This window comes from Carassius gibelio, chromosome A18 (genome assembly GCF_023724105.1).
Source record: "Carassius gibelio isolate Cgi1373 ecotype wild population from Czech Republic chromosome A18, carGib1.2-hapl.c, whole genome shotgun sequence".
Taxonomy (NCBI): domain Eukaryota; kingdom Metazoa; phylum Chordata; class Actinopteri; order Cypriniformes; family Cyprinidae; genus Carassius; species Carassius gibelio.
In genome coordinates, this window is record NC_068388.1 from 26042834 (window position 1) to 26063469 (window position 20636).

Here is a 20636-nt window from a genome sequence, read left to right on the forward strand (position 1 = left end):
TCATACAGACAGGCCCCTCCCACGATAGTTTGATTGACAGTAGCGTTTCAGCACAGACTGGACTGGTGTCTTATCTTAGCTCCGCCCCCTGAGTGACTGTCATCAGTCCTCCAGTGTTTCACCGCCAGAACAGATGTAGACTAGAATGACTCCTAAGCGATTGAGGTGCTCTGTTGTGGGATGTGATAAGGAACACAGCAGTCGTCATTTACTCTAGACATCTGATCCGCTGAAGACACAGTGGATTACGTTTGTTTCTGGAGGGAATGCGCCACTGATCTACATTAATGCATCTATGTTCACACAAATCATCGTGATCCAGCTTTCCTAATAATGTGCTAATTAGCAAGTTCGACATTGAATGTGGCTAAAGTAAACCGTCCCTCAGAGAGAGCGGCTTGGAAGAGAGGGGCGGAGTCAGCAGAGCTCATTAACATTTAAAGGAACATGCTACAAACCTTTGTGCTCTTAAAAGAGATGTTTTTGACAGGGTAAAAGGGGTGTTGTTTTACACTACCATTGAGAAGTTTTAACCAAACTGTTACAGACTTTTCATTAATACCCTAAAGAATCATATCAACTTATGGAAAATGGGCATCCAATGACCTCTTTAAAACATTCTTTGAACAAACTTCTTTAGTGTTTCACAGGTGAAGTATTCATCATTTGCCCAGTAATAATCATTTGTATGAAAAGAAGCAAAAGCTGTTCGGTGTTTTACTGCCACTAGTGTTTATTTCAGCTGAAATGCAGTATGTTGTATGTATAGGTACATTACAAAAATGTAAGTAGAGGCACATATTTCTGGTGAATCTGGGTTGAGAACCATTGAGTCAGCCGTGTTATCGCCCTTCACGAAACCTCACCACCAACACAACAAGACAAAAGTGCCTCCCAAAACACATCTGAAATCCTGCCATCTGCCCCTCCCAGAGCTCCCTGACATTTGAAAGATTATTCATTTTATTTATCCGTCTATTTATTGTGCTCCCCTCCAACAAGCCCGCTAAGGGATCTCCATGAATTCTGATTAGCAATAATAACAATAAATGCAATCACAAGACGGCGAGCCAGAAATGTCAGAGGACAGGGATTAGCTAAACAGGAAGACACGAGACGGCCTCCGATTTGATTTCTTCCCTTTAGAGGGATTCGGATTGAATAAATGACTTTGGGCTCGTGTCTGACGTTAAGCATTCATCACAATGAGAGGAAGGTGTTCACTTTTTCTGCTTCCATGCTGTTGTTTTCTCAATAAAATGTATCGCGAACACCTGTGTGTGCGAGAGGAGGAGAAAAGATGAAGATGTGGACAGATGCAGCTCTGAGGTTTCTTGTCAGATCAGCACATTTGTCTAGAGACACACTTCATCTTTCTGTGAGTTTGATCGAATTACTTTATAGCGGAGAAAATGAAGGGCTGTCTTATTAGCTTTCAGGAGAGACACTCATGCTTTAAACCTCGACAGCGCTTCTGATTCCTTAAACATCACCGCTGTGTACAGACAGATAAGACTGAAGATGAAGAACTCCATCTAGGTGCTGCAAACCACTGTGTAGTGCACTTGAACATACTTTTTGTTGTTGTTGTTAATCTCACTTATCAGTTAGCTGGACAACTAGTTGATCTTCCTGTCCAACACTAGAGTCGACCACAAAACCCTAGCTTTGGTTGATTCTCAGTGTCTGTCAGTGCTATGGATGATGGTTTTTCTCGTTTTCATGTGACATCTTTAACTAGCACTAGGGTCTTTTATTGGCCTGTTGGTTTAATCCTGGGCTAAAGTAAACCGTCCCTCAGAGAGAAGCTTGGAAGAGAGGGGCGGAGTCAGCAGAGCTCATTAACATTTAAAGGAACATGCTACAAACCTGCGTGCTCTGAAAAGAGCTGTTTTGACAGGGTAAAAAGGGTGTTGTTTTACACTACCATTGAGAAGTTTTAACCAAACTGTTACAGACTTTTCATTAAGGGGTTGGTTGGTTTAATCACTTAACTAATGCAGCGCTGCTCTGCTGAATATGTCAGATGTTTGTCTGGATGTATTAAGAGCTGTGTTATCGATCGTGTGAGAAGGACGAGGAGTTTGTTTCTGTGTTTGGATGGCAGTGTCCTTCCCGCTAAATGCTCCTTGAGTTTTCCACAGATATCCTGCCCTTTCAGTGAAGAAACGTTTGTTTTACAGGGACTTCTAAGAAGGTTAGAGATGCAACTTCTGCATTGGTGTTACTGATACAGGATGATGAAACTAGTGATGAGGTAAACCAGTTTAGCACCTTCTAGCAAAAAGATTGGCATTCTATTTTATCCAGAGTGACGTATTTTATCCAAAGTTCACTTATTGCAGAGACCGTCCCAGAGGACAAACCATTTTGACGAACCACTTTGACATTCACAACTCATTTTAATTTTGTTTTTCATTTGGGAATTGACCGAATATTGAAAATTGAGAGCTGCAGGATGATGCCAGACTGTGTTTGACTAACAGCACTACATAGAATGTGAAAAATACTGTCTAAACAGACAGCCCCGCCCCTAACTCCTGTGATTGGCTGAGCCAGTGTTACTGTGCTGAGCTTGTGAAAAAATAAGTGTGTTTAACTGAATCGAATATGCACTTGATGTGGAATTCAAAACTCAAAACTACATTTGATAAAATAATATTAATTAAATAAAAAGCCACTTAAGAGACACTTTTATGACTGTTTCTTGTTTGCAATAATGTTTGTATAATCTGTTAATGTGTGTGTGAAAAGACTAGTTTTATTATTTAAAAAAAAATTAATCAAAATATAAAATCACAAGGTAAATAAAATATTCAGTCTGTTAATACAATATTTGTCTGTGAAATTTATATATATATATATATATAAAACACAGTAAATAAAATATTCAGTCTGTTAATATGATAAATATTTGTCTGTGAAAAAAAAAATCTTTACATGTACGTTTGTCTGTTAAAAGGCTATTTTTATTATGGAAAAAAAAATCTATTATAAAACAAAATAATATATAATATAAATAATAAATATTAAATTAATTTGCTGAATATATATGCAATAAATATATAAAATGTGTTAATTGTTGAATATGTGTCTGTGGAAAAGCTGTGCACTGCATTCAGACAGTGCTATTTTTAATAGATGGGTGTTTTTGGCTGTTGTGTTCAGGACTGGTTACTCAATAGTTATTAAACAAGACTTTCTTACGACTGACTAGTCAATCAGACGACACCAAAACTAGCTGATTGTAAAACTGTGTAGTCTGGCCTCTTCCTAGACTGTTATTTCTCATTTCAAGGTAAAAAAAGAAACTGAAGGATGAAGGGCAAGTAAAGCGGGGAGATATACGTGTGAAGCGGAGCAGGACAGCTAATTAAGAGCGTGCGAACGCTTCAAAGCGAGCACATGCGGCGCTCATTAGAGCGAGTGAGTGGATGTAGGACAGACCTGTGGAAGACCGTCACCCGTCCCTCGAGAGAAACACATCAGAGAACGACTGACAGCACATCTCACATTCAGATCCCGTCCATTTCTCTCGCTCATTTCAGACAAACCTCGGGACCAATAATCAGCTGAGAAAGTTATATACAGTTATTATTATTTTTATTATTTGCTATACATTTTATTTTACTTCACATATAACAAATGTTTAGGGACTTACTCTGATGGCACATGAAACACACTCGGCTCTATTTCTCATTACTGTAATGCATCCAACTGTAATTGTGATTATTCTAAATGATGATTTTTCTTGATGCTTCTCATTTCTTGTTTCTTGTTACTGTAATGCAGCAATGAAAATCATCCTGCACAAACACAACTGTTTTTAATTAAAATCTGCAAAAATTATAGGCAGTACAGCAATCACTACTATTATGCATTTATTATTTACAGTTCAAATACCATTACGTTTTTTTGCATTACGTAATGAGAAGTGCTGAGGAAAATTAACTGCTTAATTGACACTAAACTAATTTCACAGTGTGAGAAAATTATAATAAATATATAATAATGTTATGCCATTTTTATTTTTTTCATTTGATCCAGCATCTGCTTTGTAGAAAAGAGTCGCTCAATCCGAGGAGAGAAGAGAGCAGACACAGCTCTACAAACACACGCTCTCTGAGGAAGACTGATTATTGATCATCCATCACATCATTCAATCAATAAAACACACTCGTCCTGCTCGGGAAAATAAGTGCTTTGAGACTTCAGAGACTTAAACTAGACCGCTTGATTCAAATCTGAATTTAATTTCAATGGATTTAATTATTTATTTTATTAATTATTAATAATAATATTACTTTTAATACAATTATTTTATATTTATTTTTATGCTCGTATAAATATATTAATAATAATAATAATAATACACTTACACTAAATAATTTTACAGAAACAAATATTCCAATAAAATTGTCAATTGTTTAGCATGGCATCATATATAACTGTAATGTGATATTCTGCCACATTTATGATTTTTGTAAGTAAAAAACTAGGAATTACCCTGATTTTCTGATTTAAAAAAGGACAGTCCCAGAACTTAATTGATTTCTAATTTGTAATATTTCTAGATTTTAAGAGTGACCTTTATATATTAATATATGTATATTAAAAATAAAAAATAAAATATATATATATATATATATATATATATATATATATATATATATATATATTAGGGGTGTAACGATACGCGTATTCGTATTGAACCGTTCGGTACGACGCTTTCGGTTCGGTACGCGGTACGCATTATGTATACCGAACGGTTCGTTTGAGTAATTAATTATATTTGAAAAAAAAAAAAGAGAGAGAGAGAAATATAATGATATGCGTTCAACAAGGTAGCCCAATAACCCAAACAACGTAACAGGCAACGCCCCTGACACTCCCGAAGAAGAAAAAAACACCATCTTATATGTTTATGTTAGGCTACTCAGCAGGCGCTCGCTCACTCAGTACACGCTGAAGGCTCGTTGCAAAATAGCCAATGCGTTTAACAGACTAGAAATGAGAAGATCCTCCAATAACCAACAGGTCTGGTGTTTGGGTGCACTTTGGATTCCCTTTAAGCTATAATGGTGATGGCAAGAGAGTGGTGGATAAAAAAACAACGGTATGTCGCATCTGCAACATGACAGGGTACACCAGCGGGAATAAAAAAAAAAAAAAAAAACACCAGCGGGGATATCTGGGATATATGCGTCAGTACTATCTGGGAAAAGACGAAAAAAAGGAGAAACATGCACGCAGCAAACTATCCCTGCAGCATTTAGAAACTATAGCTTACAGGGAATCCAACCCAAACACCAGACCTGTTGGTTATTTTAGGATCTTCTATTTCTGGTCTGTTAAATGCATTAGACATTTTGCAACGAGCCTTCAGCACGTGCTGAGTGAGCGAGCGCCTTAGGGGCCGTTCACATATCGCGCCTAAAAACGCATGGAAAACGCTAAGCGCGTCTTTCTCCTCCTTTCCAAAGCGCTCGGGCAGAAGCGCTCATGAGGCGTCTGTCTTTGCTAAGCAACAATGACGTGCTCTCTCCATGAGACGCGGAAATTTCAGCGAAGGATAAATGGATTTGCAGCTCTAAAAATCGCTTGCAGTAGCTCTGCTACTGAATTTATTTCAAAATTGCAATCCATATACAACTATGATCAGCTGTTCCTTCATCTTGGCTGAGCTCTCAACGTTGTTACGGGAAAGGATGAAGCTGATTGGTTAGTTCTTGTCACATGACCCGCGGTGCGCTTGCGGCATTCTGAAAAGTTGAGATGTTTTTACATTTTGCTGTATCTAAAACGTATCGAACCGAACCGAACCGAACCGTGACATCAGTGTATCGTATCGAACCGAACCGTGAATTTTGTGAACCGTTACACCCCTAATATATATATATATATATATATATATATATATATATATAATATACTGTAGAAAATGAACTATGTAAGAAAAATGTTTAATGGTAAAAGACTAAAAATGCTACAGTACAAGTCTTTTCATTGGTTAACTGCAAGTTCCCAAAAACTGTCAAATGAAATAACTTAATAAATTCAACGGGGCAATTTATAAAAATGTAACAATGAAATACTGTACAATAAAGTTTTCTGGAAAGGAAAAAGAAAAGAGTCATCATATAATTTACAGTGATTTTCTTTTTCCATGGAGCCTGTATATATATATATATATATATATATATATATATATATATATATATATATATATATATATATATATATATATATATAATTTTTTTTAACTTTCCAGAAACTGTAGCTTTAACAGTTTTTTACTATTTCATCCAATTAGAATTATTGCAGCTTTTGAACATACATAATATGGAATCTAGCAGGTTTTACCATATCATTTTTACATCCTTTTATCAGTTAAATTCATCAGTTGGTATTACCACAACAGTGAAAGTAAGTGTTTGACCTAGTGTTTTGAAGGCGCTGTAATTAAAGCCGCACATGATACGAGCTCCGGGACAAACGCTTGGATCGCATCGGTGTCCGGCTGAGCCACGGACGCTTCACACAGAAATAAGAGATCAGTTTCAGCCCAAAAACCCTGAAGCTTCAAATATGTAAAAGAGGAGCGCGTGGGAGAGAAACCAGAGAGAGTTTGAGCTTTAACACAAATCATCTTAAGAAAAACACTTGATTTTCTGAAGGACTCCTCCGCTTGTGTTTGGTGATTTGTGAGCAGAGCTGAAATGCAGATGAGTTCTGTACAGCAGTGAAGACGAAGGCCTTGATTTCCATTCATTCTCTTCTCTCTCTGTTTCTCTTTCTCCAAACCATCAATTAAACCTAATGGCCATCAGCACCTTCCCCTCCAGACCTCCATCTGTAACTAGCTCAGAACAAGACAAACAGCGCTTTATTTCTTTCTATACTCATTTACTTATTAACAATCCTCTCTTCTGCGAGCAGCACAGCTCAAGCCAACAGATTCTGACACTCATGGCGCTTCGGCTCATCTGCGGCCGTGTTTCACAGTCACAAATTAGTTTTGAACTCGGAGATGCTCTAACTTTCTGGCCCGCTGGTGACCCTGCTGCAGTATTTATGGACTCTGGCTTAAAAACAGGGATAAGTGAGTTAGACTGAACACTAAGTCACCGTTAATAAGGACTGCTGTGTTCACTTCATCTCTAGAGCTCAGTCTATGCATTAATGAGCTATGCATTATTATTATTTACAGAATTTACAGTGCATCATGAAAATGCACTATTTACATGAACAGTACAGACAATTATGTATTATTATTATTAAATAAAACTATATACCATCAAACTTTAAAAAGAAACCTAGTATATATTTTGTTTTTGGACACTGTGAAATTTTTTCTTTTTTTTTTTTAATTATCATTATTTTTGTATTTTTTTCTGAATCATTTATTGGTGTGCATTTTATTTTATTTTTCTACACGTGGTGCTCCATACAGATAGTATTTATCCAGCTGATCTGTGTGTGTGTGTGTGTGTGGGCATGTTTTTGTGACATATCAGGACACAACTCTGTATAATGACATGGGTATGACACAGGTATTACAAGGAGAGGGTGACTTATGAGGACATAACCCATGTCCCCATTTCTCAAAACGCTTATAAATCATACAGAATGAGTTTTTTTGAGAAAGTAAAAATGCACAAAGTTTCCTGTGAGGGTTAGGGTTAGGTGTAGGTTTGGTGTAGGGACATAGAATATACAGTTTCTACAGAATAAAAACCATTACACCTATGAGATGAACACACTTTTCATGTGTGTGTGTGTTTACTACAGCAGCAGACAGTCTTTGAGATGAGTGCATGAAGGGAGCAGATGCAAATCTTTAATGGCTTTACACAACACCCTCGATAGCAACAGATCTGGGATTGCAGAGCCTGCCTTGTTGTAAAAGAGTGATGCAACACATTTCCTGCTCACATGAGCCAGATGAGAGCGGCTCACGGGGAAACAGAGACGGATCATCAAATCATTATAGGATACCAACAATATCCTGAGACGATGTGCTGTCCATCAGATGAGAGGGGCTTGAAACATGTTTATAAAACACAGACAGGAAGGGTTCACCGATTTACAGGTAAAAAGTATGGATTAGCACGTCAAACTTTAGAAATAAATGCAACAATTTTGTATTAGACACTGCAAACCTACTCATCGCTTTCTTTTAGCAGGTCAGTCATTGTACTGTTGGGAATAACTGAATAACTCGGGATATTGGTTTATTTCACATCAGGAGTGTAAAGCACGTCTATAATTCAAATAATTTAAGTAATTTGTGGATTAGTGCATACTGGAGACGCGAACCATTTCAAACAATTCAGTTCGGTTTAGTGAACTGGTTCGACCGGTTCAGATCCGGCTAAATAGAAAGATTAATTTGCGATCCGGACATCACTAGACGAGACCAAACCAATAAAACCCATTACAAACGAAGCATTTGTTGCATCCAGTGGGGACATAATTACTGATTATAATGACTTATCCTGTCTTTTCAAGCATTGCGTTGCGTATCGCGCTGCATAAACATAAAACCATGTCTGCATTTGTGATCAGAGAAACAACAAACAGCAAGCTCTACTCTACACTGCTCAAAACTCACATCTGAATTATCAGTGGCAAATCCTTTAAATATGAAAACATACTTACAGACTGTGAGTCAGAAGACCAGACTGTTCTTGCAAAGTTTGAACTGCCAGACTTTCTAGAAACAGCCTTTGTGCCACAGACACACTGTAGGCTACTCTCTCGAGATCAGGAAACAATCCTCCAGAAAATGTGCTGCACCCATCTGAATATTTGGGTTGGACTGTTCTGGAACAGTGTTGAAATTCAACTCAACTGATTTCTAGTCATGACCTCTTTTTCACAACGAAACCCACAGCGACTCCACAACATGGCAACAGCGATAATAAATGTTACGCCTTCTGTGCATGAACATTTGTGCGGTGTTATGCAAATCTTTCCACACAGTGATGTAGAGACGTGGGGGCGTGTTTAAACGAGCTGGTTCAGGGGGGCGTGGACAAGTCTTTGATAAAGAATATCTCTTTGGGTTTGAGACTTCAGTCTTTGCAACTTTACAGATCTTCTTTATGCACCAAGAGCTGGTATCACTCCAAAGAGAAAAATAAAATAAATTAAAAAAAAATTATATTGCACCAAGAGTCTACACATGTATTATTATATGTGTTATAATGTACTGCATGCATGTATTTCTTTCCAGTGGGGAAATGACAGTCAGTAATGCTGTTAAATGCCGTGACTCTTCTCTGACTGGCATAAAGTGTCATAACTGTGATGTGTGAATGTCAGAATCGAGCGTCAGCTGTGAATTCACTCAAACAGCATTGATCAATGAGTCAGAGTCAGGATTTGTTTATACAATTAGCAGAAGGCACATATGGAGAGTGTGGAGGGTGCTGGAGATTAAACACACGGTTAATACGCTAAAGACCATTAGTGGTGCAATATAGTGAAACAGTCAAGATGGGCTAGATGGACTAGAGGCGTTTCCCATGACCGGAGAGGTCAGAAATCACCCGCACTAATGCGTGGGCCGTCAGACAGCTTAATGTTGAGTGTGTGTCTGACCAGTGTTAAATACAGCAGCCTGGAGTCAGATTAAAGAACAGAACACACCATTAAAGGATTAAAGCACAGCCTAAGAGCTCCAGATTTCAAACACATTTGGGTCAACTTCAAAGTGTCCCTTCTTTCTGTATTCATCCTCATGATAGACAGCCACACAACAGCTGAAAGTAGAGAGGGATTATCGTGCATGCTGCGTCGAGCCACAGTGACCTCAGCTCTCAGTTCACTGAAGCCCTTCTCCAACTCTCACACACTACAGAGAGAAGATTGGGAATTTGCTCAGGAGTCTACAGTTACACCGTTCCACATAATAAACACCACATTAGGAGTCAGTATTCTCTAAAATATATATATATATATAAAATATATTAAATACATACAAAATAAATAATAATAATAATAATAATATTATAACTTTTATTTATTTCATATTTTGTATAAATGAATGAATGAATGAATGAATGGGGAAAATGCACATTTTAATGTTTCACCCAATTTAATACTTACAGTAAAATTGTGAAATATTATTACATTTTCTCTATTTTAATAAATTATTATTTTTTATTTCAATTTAGCATGGGATTTTAAGTAATATAATAAATAAAAAGAAAACTGATAGAATAAAAACAGAATAGAGCAAGCTAGTGTCAGATGTCTTTACATATATATCACACACACACACATACAATTGCATAATAGATAATACATATATATACATACCGGTATACACACACACACACACACACACACACATATATATATAATTTATGCAATTATTTGACCAAAACACAGTAAAAAGGAGAATATATATTTGTATTATTATTATTTGTATTAAAATTATATTTATGATTTATTTATTTATATTATTATTATTATTATTATTATTATTATTATTATTATTATTATTATTATTATTATTATTATTATTCTAATTTGTTGAGATTGTTAATTGTTTGGTTTTTGTTAAATGTGAGCCAAAATCATCACAATTAAGAGAACCAAATACTTAAACTACTTCAGTCTGTGTGCACTGAATTGATTTAATACACGAGATTCACAATTTGAGTTGAATTACTGAAATAAATGAACTTTTCCACAATATTCTAATTTATTGAGATGCACCTGTATATACACATATACATACACACACACTTTTTTTATTTATTTTTTTCTGTGATGGAAAAGCTGATAAAATATATTCTTAAATATTATTTCTAATATTACATTTTATGATTTGTAATAATATAATAATATAGGTTATAATATAACATTATATAATTTTGAGGTTGAAACCATGGTGGCTGTATAAGTGTTATTTCTAGCTTTCCTACCAGCTTCTGGCCTCTAAAATGAAAGAACTGGCTAATCTCAGAGCAACTTCATTTCCAGGCATCTAATTGAAACTACACTAAGCACAAACACAACATTGTGTCACACAAGCAGACAATGATGCAGAGTTCTTCACAGGACAGAACAAAAGCAGTTTACGGAGGCTTCAGGAGGAACAGGATGTAAAGAACTGAACAGGAAGATTTCAGAAGGTATAGTTTAGGCATTTTAGAATGCTGTTGTTAGTTTAGTGTTCCCTAAAAATGCTGAAACTAATATAATTTTATATCGCTGTGCTGAGGAAGATGGCAAGGTGCAGGAAAGCAAACTCAAAACTGGATTTAACAGAAAGCATCACTTAGATAGATGTACACACAGACAGACTTAACCGATGTTCACAAAAAAGCAGGTGATACATGAAAATAACATTTTTAATATTTATCTGACAGGAAATATAAATCATAGCCCAAGTAAAAGCACATATTTTGAAAGTAGAAGCATAATGAGGGAAATGATGACCACCGCTCTGTCCTTGAACGAGAAACACTGCTTAATGAACAGATGATCAGTTACAATTATAGACTGATTATAGAACTAGAACTTGCCGCTCACCTTTACCAATGACACGTGTCCCATTAGCAGCCAAACTGCTAATCTAATGAGAGGTACAACATGTTTTGGCACTCCCATTTGTTATGTTATTACACGCTCTAGTCACAAAGTCAAGAATTAAAGGCTAGTGAGAAAAGACAACTCACAGATGAAGAGTACTAGAGTTCTGGTGTACTCATGTGAGTACTAAAGAGCTCATGTGAGTAATGGAGTACTCGTGTGAGTACTAGAGTACTAGTGTAAGTACTAGAGAGCTCATGTGAGTAATGGAGTACTAGTGTGAGTTCTAGAGTACTAGTGCTCATGTGAGTAATGGAGTACTTGTGTGAGTTCTAGAGTACTAGTGTAAGTACTAGAGAGCTCATGTGAGTAATGGAGTACTAGTGTGAGTACTAGAGAGCTCATGTGAGTAATGGAGTACTCGTGTTAGTACTAGAGTACTAGTGCTCATGTGAGTAATGGAGTACTTGTGTGAGTTCTAGAGTACTAGTGTAAGTACTAGAGAGCTCATGTGAGTAATGGAGTACTAGTGTGAGTTCTAGAGTACTAGTGTGAGTACTAGAGAGCTCATGTGAGTAATGGAGTACTCGTGTTAGTACTAGAGTACTAGTGCTCATGTGAGTAATGGAGTACTTGTGTGAGTTCTAGAGTACTAGTGTAAGTACTAGAGAGCTCATGTGAGTAATTGAGTACTAGTGTGAGTTCTAGAGTACTGGTGTAAGTACTAGAGAGCTCATGTGAGTAATGGAGTACTCGTGTGAGTACTAGAGTACTAGTGTGAGTACTTTTTCCAGTACTCGCCCGATACCGATACTTTTATTTTTGGTACTTGCCGATACAGAGTACCGATACCGATATTTTTTATTGCATTTGTAATTATTTTAAATATTGAGTAAAAAAAAACAAAAAAAAACAGTATGTATAATGTTAGCTGGTTGACTTATTGAAAAATATAGACAAATTATTACACTTCACTGTAATAATGCAGGGAACCACTCGTTATAATTCTCCTGTGATTTTATTATTTTTTTTATATATATCTATTAAACTGTCATTTCTGTGATGCGCAGCTCAATTTAAGCACAATTCCTCCAGTCTCCAGTGTCACGTGATCCTTCAGATATCATTCTTATACACAGATTTACAGCTCAAGAAACATTTCTGATTATTATCAATGTTGAAAACAGTAGTGCTGCCCAATAGTTTTGTTCACTAAAACTGTCAGACTGAACAGACGGATCCAGTGTCGGCATAAGGTTTTTTGGTATTCACAACTAGGCTGTGTGTCTCTGTGTGTTTGGGATGTTTAGTAGCGTGATCTCGTGACCAGGCCAATCAGGCTGGTGTTCACTGTGAAAAGTGCTGTTTGTGTCTGTGACAGGACTGAACAACTCTCATTTATATTGCTTTTTCTCCTACCAATGCATGTGCTAATTACATTCAAATTAGACCGGTGAGGAAGAGAAGGAGACAAGGACTAATAAAGGGTTTCATTCTTCTGTTATCATTCTATCTTGCTTTGTCCGCCTCTCTGTTTCGCTCTCTCATTTTCTTTCTGTCTGCTTACTTGAATCTTTAAGCTACTGTGAGCTCGGCCTGGCTCTGTCACGCAGCAATTTAGAAGGAAACATTTGTGTGGAGGACCAGATGATAACAGAGAGAGAAACACAGTAATGTAACCCTTCCACTAACACTAGAGTCAAACATTGAAGGGTTATTAAGCAGATCATAAATATGAGGCGTATGTTTAGTGTGTGAGGAGGTAAAATATAGATTGAAAAGAAGAGATGGAAAACAGTGGAAGGAGAAAGATGGCAAAGAAACCCGAATGAAGGAGATTATGAAAAGACTGATGCTGAGGGGGAATTGTGCTCGCTGTTTATTTACACTGTCTGCATCGTTTTAGCACTCGATTCACGAAACCATTTTTGCAAACACACACAAACAAAAGATGCAGTGCTTAATGCAAAGTACATACAGTTCCACCATAAAGCCGGATGAGATCCTGGATCGGTTCCTTTATAAGTTGCAAGTAATACAAAGATAACTGGAGTATGTTTTACAGGGAAATACTATTTCAATTTTTCTACTTCAAAATGTTATGTTAAATTCAATGGTACTTGCTGTTTCTTTGTAATTCTTTGTGAAATTTACTACCAATTTCTGAGTGAAAATCCATTGGAAATCACTGAAAATCTAAATAAAATAGTATGTACTTATGTATTTTGTAAAAAAATTGAAGTAAAAATTCTGTTTACTTCAGTGTTACTTGCCGTTTCTTTGTTATTATCTGTTACATTTACATCGCGGAATGAGACGAAGATTTTTGCTGCAACATCCCATAACCATTTCTGTTGTGACATCATCAGCAGTTCATCAATGCTAGACAGTCACCACAGCAACATCGCCATGGCTACATTATTCACTGCAAAATCACCATGGCTACATTTCTAAGCATTTCTCCCTCCCAACTCACTCACTCCAGAAGTCTCTCTCTCTGCCTCTCGGACGCCTTCTGTATTTCTCTCAGGTTTTACCCAGAATGCTATGCAGCAAAGAGAGATGGACGGTGATGATTCCCCTTTCTGTTATGAAACACACACACCTTTCCGCTGTCCGAGCTGCTGACATGTGGAAGGACTTTTAAAGTGAGGCCATTGTACTGACAGAGATATCAGCTGTTTGAAGGAAAGCGAGGAATCCTCCAGATTCTGAAGCAGTTAACCCTTTAGCTGCTGCCGCTGGTGTCATCATCTGTAAGTGTTCTGGTTTTCTCTTGGTGTTTGCAGCTCTTTCTTACACGAGCTCAAGGTCAACAGCTGCAGATTAACTGAGAAACATCCTTACATAACGCTGGGTTTGTGCAGAGCTCGGAGCCTCTCAGGATTCACACACATCTTACCGCGGTACTGGAGCTGTGCACATGGACGGATATTGGGCTGAAATGATCAGAGGTGGAGAAACCATGAGAATCATGAGCGAGTCTGTCATCAGCTGTTTATTCAGACCACAGGTCGACAAGATTTGAGCTTTCTAGTTCATCAGTGTGTCATTGATCAATAAAGCTTATTGTTAAAATTAATTATGATCTCCATATACATGGAAAATGTATGGAAAATCTCTCTCTCTCTCTCTCTCTCTCTCTCTCTCTATATATATATATATATATATATATATATATATATATATATATATATATATACATATGTAGAGAGAGAGAGAGAGAGAGAGAGAGATCATATTTAAATGTATTAAATTCAGATGTAAAATATTTAAAGTATTTAAATAATATTATGTAAATATACTATATATATATATATATATATATATATATATATTTATCATTAAACTATTTACATTTTACATTTATTTATATTTACTTTTTTATTAACACTTAATAAATACAAATAATAAAACATTTGTAACACTAACTATGTGAACTTCTTTCATTAAAACAGGAGCTGCACTAATAATGCTGGATAACATGATCATCTATTATCACACAGAATACTGGAGCGTAAACTTGGACGAGCGGCTGAAGTGAAGGAAGCTCACGGAGATTGAGATGAAGTTTCTCTGACCTCAGATTTCATCTTCTCTTTCTGAACCTTCACAGACGCTCGGACACACGTCTTCTTCCACTCCTCTTTTTCTCTAACTTTCTCATTCATTTCGGGGCACGTCTGCATTACTTTGTAATTTTTCATTGGGAATTTGGAGAGAAGTGTGTGCATTTTAAACGGGCTTGTTAGAGTCTTGTCCTCTGTTTTTTGAATACTAAACAGATCTTTCTCTCTTCAGTGACAGAAACTTAAACCTCTCACTTAGAAGGACGTTCTGAGCTCCTGTTGAGATACAAAAGACTTGTCTCCTATTCAATAACATTGTGAATGTTTTTTTTTTTTTTTACGATCAGAACACTCTTCAGGTTTTGCAATAAATATTTACTGAAATTCATCCATATGCAGAAGTGTTTCTAAATCTGATGAGCTCTAAATGCTGTGCGTTTGTGTCAAAGTGAATCCTGGTTGCAGGGATGTTTGCTGTAGAAAAACAAGCAAGCACACTGCACGGAGCTGGGCTAGGTCAATATTAATTACTGAAGTTGTTGAGCATACAGCAGCTGCTGTAAACAAATGCAAATACATTTTCATATCAAACAGGGTCGGCGTGATCGCTCGGCTCGCACACGGATCCTGACGCTTGTTAGTAGTCATGATGATCCACGCACGGCTCAGGTATCTCACTGATCATTAAACAGTGCATATCCTCTGAGATGACTGGACAGACACAGGTAAGCATGCGGTGAAACATCTTCCTAACGGACTTCATCTAAGCACAGAAGGCCCGTTCCCATTTCAAAGAAGCAGTCTGTGAAATTATCATCTGCTTTCTCATTTAACAATGAGACAAACCTGACGGCGATGTCTATTGGACCATAGCTGGACCAGATAAATGTATTATTTTTTCTCCGTTTGGGTTTGGCATTGAGCAGCAATGAGAAACAGTTGATGTAATCCTTCGCAGCAGTGATTTTAATTGATTTCTGAAGCGATTGTAAAAATATTGAGGATTTTAAAGGGAAAGTGCAACCAGAAATGACCATTTGACCCATTCAAGCTTTGCCTTTAACCTTTATAGATGTTTAGCAGAATGTTCCAAGAGGGTCTGGCTGCAGACTTGCACTTGCACTCTCAGACTTGCACTCTCAGACACTTGCACTTCAGTTAGTGACATCACTTGCAGTCTATTCACCACCACAGCTTCTTGTCTCCATTGGCAACAAGCAGGATTTGTATCGATTGCAAGTGTCGCAGGTAGCAGGGAGTGAAAGTAGCGATTGCAAGTGACATTGTAATTTAGTTTTTTTTTTTCTTGTCTTCGCCACCTGGCTACTGTTATAAAATGTTGGGAAATTCAAACAAAACATAAAAAAACAAACAAAAAAAAACAATAAAATAAAAAATAAAGACTGCAAGTGACGTCGCTAGCGGAAGCACAAGAGTGCAAGTGCAAGTCTGCAGCCAGACCCTTCTCGAATGTTCACGCTGGTCTTTTTAATAGTGAGGAACCTTAGGTATCACAACAGCCAAGTTCTGCAAAGCCCTACTATAGATTGTGTGAGGATGAGTGAAAGTTATTGACTTTTGCCCAATGGAAAAGAACATTCTAAAACTAAAAATGCACAAAAAAATGACAAAACTTTACTAAAATGAAAATGAAAACAGAGAATGTAAAGATGGATACTGATTGAACCAGCACTAGTGTAGCAGTGCTAAAGAGACACCGCTCGTCTCAGAAGAGTCACTCACCGCTGATGGTGACAGACGCCTGTCCTTCTTCTCCCAGCAGCGGGTGGATCAGTCTGCAGCTGTAAGTGCTGTTGGGCTCCAGGATCACCGTCAGGACGCTCTTCACGCTGAACAGACCCTTCTCGTTGGCCACCTGTGAGATGGTAATATTGTCGGTCAGATTGCGTCCGGCCCCATCCTGCCACAGCACCTGTGCTTCAGGATAACCTCCGTACGCCTCGCAGCTGAGGGCCACCGCATCACCGGGCTTCAGGGCCGACTCTGGGCCCCAGGTGACCAGCGGCTTGGAGAACGGAGCTGTGATGAACCGAGAGAAACAGAGAGAGACACTTCAAAATACAAATAAAAACTAAAATAGAGTAAAAAAAGACTTGATTGCAAATAAATGCACAGACACTATTTAAACTGAACTGAGATGATAACATCACTGAATTCAATGATGAACTGTCTTTAACTATCATTTTGCATCATTGACACTGTTTTCCTAATGAATGTTGTTCAGTTTCTTTGACTCAATCTATTTTGTTTAAAGCGCTAAATAAATAAAGTTGACTTGACTTGACTAAACTGTAATATACATGTTTATATATACACACACACACATACATACACACACACATTTATATTATATTATATATAAAATTAAATAATAATTATTAGATTTTCTTTTATTTAAATATATTTTTTTCACGTTGGCCTGAACAAAAGCAGCAGATGGGCTGAATGAAAACTCATCAGATTCGCACAAACCCTGTGTTTCAGAGTCAGAACGAAGAGTTTCACTGGAAGGCAATGAGTTTTCAGCTAAAACAGCTGAATCTACTGAAGGCCAGTATTTAGCAGAGCGATCTACCGCTGCGTTCACCTGGGGACCGGCTCGACATGATTCCCATTAAATTGTTAATTACATTCTAGGAGCTTAGCATAAAACACACATGGCTCAAGATCAGACAGAATTCATCTGCTGACACCCATTTCCTCAGCAGGGATGCCAAACCACAGGCAGAGAGGCTTCTGGGAAACCGGCCGCTCATCAAGTGTTTCTGTTGGGGTGAGCAGATGAAGAAGTCACACACGGAGGGACACACTTATTCCCACAGCCAATCACAACTCAGCAAACACAAAAGTTGTGTGCTGGGATGATGGGAGAAGAAGCAATCAGAACCGATGCCAAGAAGACTTGAACCTCTAGCTGCTGTCCGTCTGACCAAGCCACAGATCTCAAGTCAAGACCGGACAGAAGAAACTGACTCCAGAGCTGAAACTAACAACTCTACTCAAGTTACTCCACTGATTAATCCGATATTTTACAAATCTTGCTGTTTCACTTCAAAATAAATGCATATTAATATTAGAAATTAATATTAATTTTGCCTAATATATAATAATTTATAATCTCTCTCTCTCTCTCTCTCTCTCTATATATATATATATATATATATATACACACACACACACACACACACACACACACACACATTATATTATATATATATATATATATATATATATATATATATATATATATATATATATATATATATATATATATATATATGATTAAAAACAATGTCATTTAAACTTATATGAGCTTCTTTCTCTCATGGAACATAAAGATAGATTGAGAAAGTGTTTTTTTTTTTTTCACAATGTAAGTCAATGGTTACCAAATCTTCTTAGTTACTAACATCCTTCAAAACATCCTTCTCTCAGAAGAAACAAAGTAATACAGGTTTGCAACGTAAAAGATGACTGAATTATCCTTTTTAGCTGAACTAGTCCTTTAAGTGTCACAGAAACCATATATGAGAACATAACTATTACAGATGACACATTTCCACGCCACTAATTGAAAATCTCCTCAAGAAGAAATCGCTGTAGTTCTCCCTCTGAATGTGAGCGCAAAACAATCCCGCTGATAATTATTAAGCATTATAATGTAGAAGAGTGAAAAAGAGACGATTGTTTTTGTTTAATCTTCATTAGACGAACAGAAGAAGACAGGAGTGGTGCGTCGCGGGGCATTAATATCACTTAAATCAATGCATTGAGAGAGAGAGAGAGAGAGAGAGAGAGAGAGAGAGGAGCAAGGGAAAATGCCATCTATAGATCATAAATAATGAGTGCATTCAGCCATAAAAATAATAACACATATAGATACAGCTGAGCGCCATCAATCCCAGCAGATCCTAGCAATCAATACGACTGGATATAGATCGTCGCATATTAATGATTGTGCTCATTATTGTGGCTTCAGAAGCATTTCATGACAATCCTCAAGAAGTGCAACAACATCAATCACACACATAACACAGATTAGTGGTCGACCGATGTGTATAAATACAAGTCCTGCCTCGAACACATCGTCCAAGCAGAAAAACGTATCGGCTAATGCAGATACTTGAAAAATGCCAGATATCGGCCGATATATCGGTCGACCACTTACACAGATTACTATAAAGCACATAATATATACAGAACACAATAGCAGTGCTTTGATATGCGTAATATCTCAGTTATGAATATCTGATGATATGTATACTATAGGAGCAGCAGATTCTGTAGACAGACGATCTTCTAGTTTGAAGCACCGCTCGGGTTCAATACGGCTTAAGCTCAACGTTTGTGGCAAATGAGTTCAACTTGTTCCTCAGTTTATTTAAAAAAAATGCAAACATAAGCCAAACCACCAGCTAATTAGTGAGGCTTACTAGTTTTAGATTTATTTTGTCTTTGCACATTACTAGGAAATTAGATTTCTGTGCATCTTAATTAGTGCGCTGTGCTGACTCAGCTGTTAACTTAAGAAAAGTCAAACCTCTCAGATCAAATCAATCCTGTCATTAATTACTCACTCAAAAGTCGCTCGTCTTCGAAACACAAGTGAAGGTTTCACTCCTGTTCTTCATTATTCTCAGGTTAGAGTTAAAGGTTAAATTAAGTCGACTCCAAACCTTGGTAGGCAGTTTTTGTAATCAATTACATTTCTTTTAATCGGTTATGGTTACATTTACTAATAAACTAAAATATAAGGCCAATAATAATCAGCCGCTGAATTATAAAGTACAGTAATCATGATTTCAGCTTCTTGTCTTCAGCTTTGGGTTTAGAAACAAAAAGACAAATGATGAAGATCATGTGACACTGAAGACTGGAGGAATGATGCTGAAAATACAGCGGAGCATCACAGAAATACATTACACTTTAACACAGATTCACATGGAGAGCATTTGTGTGGTTTGTGGTGCTCGTCTCTGACTGGTTACCTGCGACCTGCATCAGCATGGCTCCTCTGCCGTACGTCTGAACCCTGACGAAACACGTGTAGCTTCCCTCATCGGACACACGTACTCTCCTCAGCAGCAGCGAGGCGTTCCCGGCCAGAAGCTGGTCTGGGAACAGGCTGGTGCGGTTGGAGAAGCGCTCCTCCTGTTCGATCAGCTGATCGCGGCTCTGTGAGAAGCTGTGAACGGTGCGCTGGGTGTCCGAGAGCTGCCAGAACACACTCAGGTCAGACAGATTAAACTTTGAGACGCCTGAGAAAGAGCAGTTGAGGACCACGTCTGTCCCGAACAGAGCCACCACAGGGGATTCTGGGACACGGATGTCAAGAGCTGCAGAGACACAAAATATCAAGTTGAAAGTCATCATAGCTAGCTCTCAACCCAACTTTGAGAATAGATATATATATATATATATTATTTTAAGAATTATTTACATTGAAAATCCTTTAACAATTAACATTATACATTAAATGAAATAGTTTACATAAATTCA

At 37.3% G+C, this 20636-nt stretch overlaps 1 protein-coding gene across 2 annotated transcripts in view; it reads right to left on the reverse strand.

Annotated features, from left to right (window-relative positions):
• Positions 1–20636, reverse strand: part of cd276 (CD276 molecule) — a 77591-nt gene that overhangs the window by 41632 nt on the left and 15323 nt on the right. For both annotated transcript variants that reach the window (XM_052530816.1, XM_052530814.1), the window contains exons 3-4: positions 20126–20473; positions 16860–17156 (exon numbers count right to left, since the gene is read on the reverse strand). In XM_052530816.1, coding sequence (XP_052386776.1) covers positions 16860–17156; positions 20126–20473 — 645 coding nt within the window. The remainder of the gene's footprint in view (positions 1–16859; positions 17157–20125; positions 20474–20636) is intronic.